This window comes from Neltuma alba, unplaced genomic scaffold (assembly GCF_004799145.2).
Source record: "Neltuma alba isolate B1F8T4 unplaced genomic scaffold, ASM479914v2 tig00012854_pilon, whole genome shotgun sequence".
Lineage (NCBI taxonomy): Eukaryota > Viridiplantae > Streptophyta > Magnoliopsida > Fabales > Fabaceae > Neltuma > Neltuma alba.
Window position 1 is genome coordinate 6,402 of NW_021637238.1, and position 9,102 is coordinate 15,503.

The 9,102-nt window shown below is 34.9% G+C and overlaps 1 protein-coding gene across 1 annotated transcript; it reads left to right on the forward strand.

The window, feature by feature from the left end:
* The first annotated feature begins 2,835 nt into the window (after positions 1 to 2,835).
* Positions 2,836 to 7,133, forward strand: LOC114731853 (WAT1-related protein At5g40210-like). Its single transcript, XM_028919097.1, has 6 exons — positions 2,836 to 3,108; positions 3,245 to 3,358; positions 3,528 to 3,729; positions 6,325 to 6,486; positions 6,676 to 6,827; positions 6,965 to 7,133. The coding sequence occupies exons 1-6, from the start codon at positions 2,870 to 2,872 to the stop codon at positions 7,131 to 7,133; spliced, it is 1,038 nt and encodes a 345-aa protein (XP_028774930.1). The 5' UTR covers positions 2,836 to 2,869.
* Positions 7,134 to 9,102: the final 1,969 nt, after the last annotated feature.

Here is a 9,102-nt window from a genome sequence, read left to right on the forward strand (position 1 = left end):
CTCCCTCCATTTTTTCAAAAAACCATTAAAATCGTACAATTCAAGATATTAGTTAAATTTAATTAGAAACAAAAAATATATAAAAAAATATAAATAAAAATTTATTACAAAGAGATAATAAATAACATATATTTATTGATAATAAAAATTGAAAGGCTAGTTTAACATTGTAGGTTTTCCGACAAAAAAAAAATTGTAACTATAGAGTATTTGACTCTTCTATTTAGAAACACACCAAATGGAGTAATTAATTATATATAATAAATAGATGAAAATTAAAATACAAGTACAAATAATGAATGTGGGAAGCGAGTTCATGTATCCGCAACAATGATTTTGTGGGAATTAAATAATATCGGAGAAAAAAATATTAGTGTCAGTTGTTAAGTGTGGAAGGTGGTATGGTAAAGGGTAATTAATGAGAGGGAAGAGAGGAAGCGTGTGAAAGGGACGTGAGATGGACAGAGTGGGATAGAATTGGCGTGTCATGTACCTTCCCACAGCTGTGCCTCGACTCAGTAGCGACTGAGATTTATGGATGGAGCCTCTCTAGCCCATTCCTATCACATATTTTTGTTTTCTTTCATAACTCACCAAAATTAATATAATATATTTAATTTATAGTTGTTTTTTTTTCTTATTTTATACTCTTTCGGTTCTAAATATGAGACTTATTTTATAATGTAAATTACATTAAAATATAAGTTTTATTTAGGATTGAAAGAATTACATTACAAAATAAATATTATTTAGAACCGAAAGAGTACCATATACTTTTCTGACTCTATTCATGAACCATTTTTAAAATAATGTTTTAACAAAATTAAAAAACAAACTTTAAATTAAACTTACTGACTTTGTTTTAAAATTTAATAACATTTCAATTTTGGGGGTAACATATACATTTTTTGTTCCGATACAGCTGGGGGGGTAATATGTTGAAGGAAGGAGGGAGTTTAGTAGGAAAATGTTGGTAGCTAAGGGTGAGTGTCCCAAAATGAAAGGCGTGGAAGGTGGATGGGAGGGAACATCGTACATGTTTGGACGCACATTATGGTATTCCTACTCCTAATATCAAACAAAAAAACAAACAGCCACCATTTCAGTCCTCCCCTCGAAAAACCGGGTTGACTGCCACCTGTCCCTAACCCCCCAGTCCCTCCACCTCTCTCCATGGGCCTCCTTATGCTATCTCTTCCCACCCCCCCACCCACACACACCCAAAAAAAAAAAAAAAAACAGTAGCATAGTCATAAAATCTAATCAAATTAATTTAGGGGCAAGGGAGATATATTAATAAGTCCCATCAAATGATCAATCCCACTCCTTCCCGTCTTTTTCTCTTGTTGTATGCAGCAAAAGAATGTCCCCCAAAACTATTTAATACTCTTGATATTATTTATAAGGTATTTCTAATATATTTTTCTTTTTTTAATTTTATTAACTCTATTTATAAAATTAAATAACTTTTTAAATTTACTATTATTTGTTATTTAATATATATAATTTTTAAGAAGTTAATAATCTATAAAACAATAAATTAGGGAATAAAATTGTATATTCATATAATAAATTTAGCTGAGCGATTTATATTAATAACAAAAAGAACTCTCTTTCTATAAGGGAGAGGAGTGTTTATTAATTACCAAATGTTTAACTAGTTCGTAATCTAAATTGGTGCGTCATTCTATTCATCATCATGGTTGGTGATTAATTCCATAATCCGTGGACTGGATCATGTATGCCTACAGATGACCCACCATGATTTGATGGGGCGCTATCAACTGTAAAAGATGGAAGGGTTGATGGGCTTCGATCAAAGGCCCCGATTGGGCGACAAGCCCATCTAGCCCTCTGTTCGATTTCAGCCATGGCATATCGGACTCGGGTCACACAGAAGCCCTGATAGTTACTTTTTTTTTTTTTTTGAAAAAATAACCTTTGTTTATAATATTTGAAAAAAAAGTGCTTTCAGAGATTTTGTTCGTTTGTGATCATGTTTGAAACGTGTGCCGTGAAAATTTACTTTCTCCTTATCTTTTAAAAAAATTCGTCATCTTTCATGAGTGCCTTAATAAATTATTGGCTAAATTTGATGGTTAGTGGAGCATATTTTAATTCATAAAATGATGCACTACATAATATTCGACCACCAAGGTATAAAAAGTAGACGGATCTTTCCATTAAACTTGAATTATATGGTCTTTTCCTTTCTGATGCAGTGAGTGAAAAAATGGGGCCGGGCAAGAAATTTTTGTTTCACTTTTCTCTATTGCAATGCTCCTATCTATTTTCAAACATGAAAGAAAAAAAGAAGAAGGAAGAATTGTAGTTAGATGCTAAAAAAGGATGTAATTACCTTAAAATACCAATAATAAGTGAATAGCAAAAATTAGTTGTCATTGCCTTCGGGAACTTGTCGCTGCATACTCTTTATGTTGTCAACAGACTTTAAGGTAATTAAATTCCTTCTTTGAAACTTAATTACAATTAAAAAAAACAAGATTTGGTTATACTATTTAAATACAGTTTGGACAATTTAAATTTCAAATTTTTAGCACATAATTTTGAATAAAAAATATTTTTAATTAAAATTAATTTTATTGCTCATCATTCAGAAACATTTCCTCCGCCGTTAAAATTTCTTTCCCCTCTCTTTTGTTGAACCAACAGGGTCCTAGTTCTAAAAAGAAAGTGGGGCATGGAGCACCTATGTTTCTTTTTGTAATAAAAAAATTGAAAACGACTAAAGCGGGCGGGGCAGGGCAAGAGGAATCGTGTCCTGAGGTAACAGGCGAAGCTGAGAGTAGAAAGAGTCAGAGGAAAGCGAAGCAGGGGAAGGAGCAAGAAAAAACAGAGCAGAAGATCAATGGAGGATCTGAAAGTAACAGTATTAATGGTAGTAGCTCAGGTGCTTGAGGTAGGCATGAACACTCTGATCAAAGCAGCCACCGCCAAAGGGATGAGTGACTATGTCTTCATGGTCTACTCAAATGTCATGGCTTTCTCTCTCCTCCTTCCATCTTCCTTCCTTTATTACAGAAACCGACCTTCTCCCTCCATCACCATCTCAATCTTCTGCAGAATATTTCTTCTCAGCTTGCTCATGTATATATATTATCCTTTACGAAGAAATCAAAAGGCTCTGTTTTGATTACTTATTTGCGTATCATCAATCTGAATTCTGATGATGTGTGCGCAATTGTGGAGAAACTTGATGGATTTATGGTGGAATTTGTGGTAGTTGTGCAGCGCAGACATTATTATATACAGGTATTGGATATAGCTCTCCAGTTCTTGCTTCAGTCATGTCTGATCTCTCCCCAGCTTTTACCTTCCTTCTTGCCATCATTTTAAGGTACGTCACCCACCATCTTTTGAACTTCAGCTTCTTTAGTTTATGTTTGTAAGAATGCAAAGAACGTTCTTGGGAAAATAAACCCCTAATTAGACCCGACAGCTATGATCCAGCACTGCTGGAGATGGGATAGTGAAAAAGTAAAACCAGATGTTAGGCAAATCTGCAGATATGAAAAAGTGGAGGTAAGGCAGGTGAGCAGCCATGCAAGGTGTATAGGGACAGTGTTGTCCATTACAGGAGCGTTAACAGTGACACTGTACAGAGGAGAGGCAAATGGGGGAGATTCCAAGGTGGAAGATGGGTGGCTTCTCGGAGGCATTTTACTTGCACTCGGCAACTTCTGTGTTTCAGTCATTTTTAACGTCAAGGTAGCTACCCTTAGCTTTTCCATTATTTTTGTTTCTGCGTCCCTTTCGTGTTCATAACCACTCAATAATTATTGCTTAATTACACTTGACTTTAATCTAATTTCATAAGCACCTCTGTCGCTTCTATATGTTTGTATTTTGGGTACAATTTTTTTAAAAGGCCACTGGACCCTGTATAATTTATTTGAGGGCATAGAGTTGACAAAAGGGAGCAATTTTATCACTTGGTTAACTGAGTTAAACGTCCGTTTGGGGATTTTGTGAGTCCCACAATTTTTCCATGCCTGAGGTATCTCCATCGTCCATCAAGGACGCGACCAACCTCCTCAACTGCCATTAACCAGGCATCGTCCTCCGCAGCTCAACTTCTCCAAACTTAGTATTTCTCCTCTTCCTTCTAAAGATCTCTTCAACTCTCATCACTCCAACTCATTCACCATTCAACTCTAATTAACCAACGCCTTCTGAATAATATTCTCTCTCTCTCAAACTTGCCCTCTCTTACTTTGACGTCAGGTCACATGGCTCTAGAAGCTCTCAAGTCCCCCACCGCTGTTCCTTCCTCCTTCCCTTTCGAATTAGACTCCAATTTTTATTCCTTGCAGCGATGGACTAAGAGCCCCCGTCTCGACCATCCTTCGTCGTGCCTAGGAAGAGTATCTCGCTCTCTGTCTCATTATGATGGCTCGCGGTGGCACTAACCCGCGCCGGAGGGGGAGATCATGCTGATATCAAGATGAGCTCTTTGGTTTTGTCTTGACTCAAAACATTTATCAACTAAAAATTAGTTTCGGCTAGGTGAAATACTTGGCATTTCCACTCATGAAAAATTGTATTTAAACTACTGATGCATCAAATCCTTTAAACTTGCTACAAGAGGACTTGATGAACAGCAAGAGCTTCAACTGAAAAGAGAGAAAATTGAAAATGGTCGTTGAGAATGGTCTGACCTGAATCTATGAGAGACAGGTAAAGATGGGAGGCAGGAAGGCCGGTCAAGGTGACAACGGAAAAGACAGATGAAAATATTTTATGCTTGAGAAACGGAGATGATAGGGAAGCTTGGTCAAAGGGAGGAATGGGAAAAATTTGTGGGGCTCACAGAAAAGGAGTGGAGAATTTTTATTGGAGAGTATGAATGACATGGAGACTATGTGAGAACCACCAGATTAAAAGTAACCACGGTTTAGGTTTGTTAATGAGAGTGGTAAAATTACTCCCTTTTGTCAACTTCCCTACATCTTTGCGTCCAAATAAATTTTATGGTTGCCAATATCTCTTAAAGTAAACTTAATTGAACAAAACATCATACTCCTTTAATTTTTAATATGAGACTTAATTAACTAATTTTGGTAGATTAAGAATGTTAGTTAAATTAGTTAACATATCATGTTTTTTTAAAATATTTTAAGAATCTTTTTAATTCTCTGACCCTCTCTCTCCTACTTAATTATTGTTAAAGAATTTTAATAGGGTTGATTTGGAAAAAAAATTAGTAAACATATAAAATAGGTCTTACGTATAATATTAACATCAACTCTCTAATTAGGTTTTATATTAAGCAGTGAAAGATGAGCATTAAGAAATTACTCAGATATATGGGGTCCGCAATTACGCTTGAGGCTGCAGCGCATACTTGTATTCATTCATTCAAATGTAAATTAAATTCCTCTTTGCAATAATTCATCTAACATTTTAAAATATATTTTTAATATATTCTAGGTGAGTGTTAAAGAACAATTAAATCATTAGTTCTTTTTTTTTTTGCCAACTTAAGTTATTATTGTATTGATAGTAGTCATGGTACGTACATCCGAGTATGCAAGAATTTTTCATATACAAGGAACCCGGGCATTATCTTTCAGTGCTTCATAATCTCACAGGCATCAGCTCGAACTCATGCCATGTGGTTTATTCAAAGCAGAAAACTACATGACGCATCAGAAAAAATACTTCTTTCCCTGAGCCAAGTACCTTAATATACTATGAAGATAAAATTTTACCATAAAAAAATACTCCTCCGGTCCTTAATATAGGATCTAATTGTTGAGTTAGTTTTGGTCCTAAATATAAGACCCATTTATTATATTTATCGAGTTTCTTTAAATTACCCCTATGGACACTCTCTCAACCATAATCAAGTAGAAGAGGGAGAGGTGGTATTAAGAAAGATGATTATGGTGTTTTAGGAAAAACGTGTCACATTTCTTATAATTAACTAACTTACCTAATTTTCTTAATCTAATCAAATTGGTTGAATAGGTCTTATATTAAGGATCGGAGGAGTATTTTATAGTATTGGCTTAAAAAAAACACTTAAAGTTTTCTTCGAAGTTAGGGCAATCTCTTTCTCCCTTTAGACCATGAGTGATTGTTTGTCTGCTAAGTTCATGAGTTAGGACTCATAAAATACTTTAAATATTTCATAATGTTAGATGAATTATAAAATACTTTAGGGCGTTAGTTGCAACTGAAAAAAAATTTAAAAGTGTTAGCTAAACCTTAATCCTAATTTTTTTAAAGGGCCGATATTTCTTTTTGTGTGGAATAAACAAAAAACGATACACACATACTTGGCTCGATATATATATGCAGACATGGATAATGAAGGAGTATCCTGAAGTTGTGATGGTGGCAACCATATCATGCGGCTTTGTGGCAGTGTTATCCGCCATTGTTGCTGTCATTGCTGAGATAAATAATGCTCAAGCATGGACTCTTCGCCCTGATCTGGAGCTGGCCGCTATATTATATTCTGTAAGAAGCATACAACAAACAAACACCACATGCATCATATATTTAACATAAAATCTGATATCATTATTTGGTATAATTAATACTAACACATTATATATCACATATATATTACTTGCACATTATATATATATATATATTCATGTTCCATAGTAATCGCTAATATCATTGATATAAAATACACATATGTAGAGCATCATTGTCGGATTAGTGAGAAGCATGATGTATATATGGGCATGCGGAAGGAAGGGACCTGTCTACGTCGCCATGTTTTCTCCTTTAGGGATGATCTTCGCTGTTGCCATGGGACTTATCTTTCTCGGCGAATCTGTTTCTCTTGGAAGGTACCCTATAAGTTCCAAAAATTTCAGATTTATAAGTTAAATTTTTGAGACTTTCCCCCCCTAAATATATGTATAGTTACAGGATAATTATAAAATGATAATAACGAATATTTTTGTGTTTCTTGTTGATGAGGCAGTGTGATTGGTGGTGGGGTGATAGCTATTGGGTTTTATGGCGTTCTATGGGGTCAGGCTCAGCAGGAAAAGATGGCTTTTGAGAAACAAGCAATTTGTAGCTGTGTGTCTTCATCATCGTCTTCTTCTTCTAATAATGCAGGGCCTCTTCTTCAGAACCAACGTGTGTGAAAGTGATATTAAGGGTTATGGTGGAAATTTGTTTTGGAAGTTTTCCCTCACAAATGCCAGGTATCTAAAAGTATTTTTGAGAGCAAAGTTGCCCCAAAAGTTTAAAATAGTAGTAATATTATCTTTTTACCGTTAAAAATATTGATAGTTAACGTCATTATTTTAACTGTCAACGTTAGTCTTTTGACAAATAGGGATAATATTGCTATAATTTTAAACTTTTGAGACAAATTTATTTCAAAAAACATTTCTGACACTGGAACTCATGAACGAAAATTTTGAGACAAATTTGCACATTAATCCAAATATTAATATGATCAGTTGTTTTTCATTACTGATGGAAGTATAGTCCGCATACGCGCAACTTTATAATTCTTTGGTTCTTTGTGAGCGTGTTCACAAATAGTCTACTTAACTGATCTGTTGATGTACGGAAATCAAAATGTCCAATAATATTTAACGGACGTCAAAGGGAATATAACCAAATCATCAATCGTGTTAGATAGGCATCAACGGCACGAGCTTATAGATAGGGTCGAAACTGCAACATTCTTTTTACATGGAAGCTCTCAATCTCATGCCACTAGAGTATAAGACCAACCATGATTAAGTTGATTTAATATGTTTTATTCAAGTTTACCAATTTGATTCAATTTAAATAGATTTAACAAGTTAAAATACTGAAAAAATTGCATCCTACTTGCTCGCTTTACGTGCGTAAGAAAAACATATAAAGGTATGACACACTATCATAATGATTAGATATCACAGTATCGAAGTAATGCCCTGTTTGGTACTAGGGAACTGGAATTAAGGAATTGGAAGTGGAAGTGGAACCAGCTTATATGCATGTTTGGTGTCCTGGAATCGACTTCCTCATGGAACCTAGTTCCATCAAAAACGATAGAACTTGATTCCATGCTCCTACCCATGGAACCGAGTTCCTACCTCAATTCTTTTCCCATTTTCTACCTCTGCCCTCAATTCTTCTGGCATTTGTGAACACTTCGACCCATCACCTTTCACACTCTTCTTCTCTGCTAGTCATCACTCTACCTCCAAGGCCGTCACCGACCGTCCACACCCACAGTTGCCATTGTCTCTGTTTTGAACTCATCTGCACACATCTCCCTCTAGCATCCACTTGCCAAGGCATGTATTTTCATTGAAATTATTCTTTTTAATTTAATTGCTGTATTGCGATGCTTTGGGGCTAGATTTTGAGCTTGCAAGCGGTGAAGTTTTTTTCTATGCGCTATCACGGTGGACGAGTTTAGGTATGGAAAGGAGGCTTCCTTTTTTTTTTTTTGGGGTTAAAGGGGCAATTTTGTTCATTCATATTTTATTTACATATATAAATTAGAAATAATACTCTTCGGTCCTAAATATAAGACCCCTTTTGTAGTGTAATTTACACTACAAAAGGGTCTTATATTTAGGTAATTACACTACAAAAGGGATCTTATATTTAGGACTGGAGGGAGTACATTACTTTCCTAAACATACCAAACACATTTTAAGTCCCACTTCCACTCTCCATTCTAATTCCACTTCTATCCAAAACTCTTCCATCATGGGACATATTAGTTTTAATAGTTATTAGTTCAAATTTAAATATAATCAATTATAATTAAAATAATAGTAATTTATGACGCTTGATTTTCCAAACATCAAATCCACCTTGTTCACTTAACTAAAGCTCGGGCAACTCGAGTTGTCTTACTCTTTCTATTCTAAATATAAAACACTTATATTAGTGTTGTATAAAGATTTTATATTTAAGACTGGAAGAGTATTTTGTTCATTTATAGTTGTCGCAGACGGAATCATGAAGAAGTGTACCAGAAAGAAAAAGCATGACTATACGTGAGAGACGGGGAGAGTTTCCAGTACCAAACCTCCGTTATGTAAATTATTGGACCAAAAAAAAAAAAAACAAAAGACGGGTCCTTGTTTTTTTGCCACATTA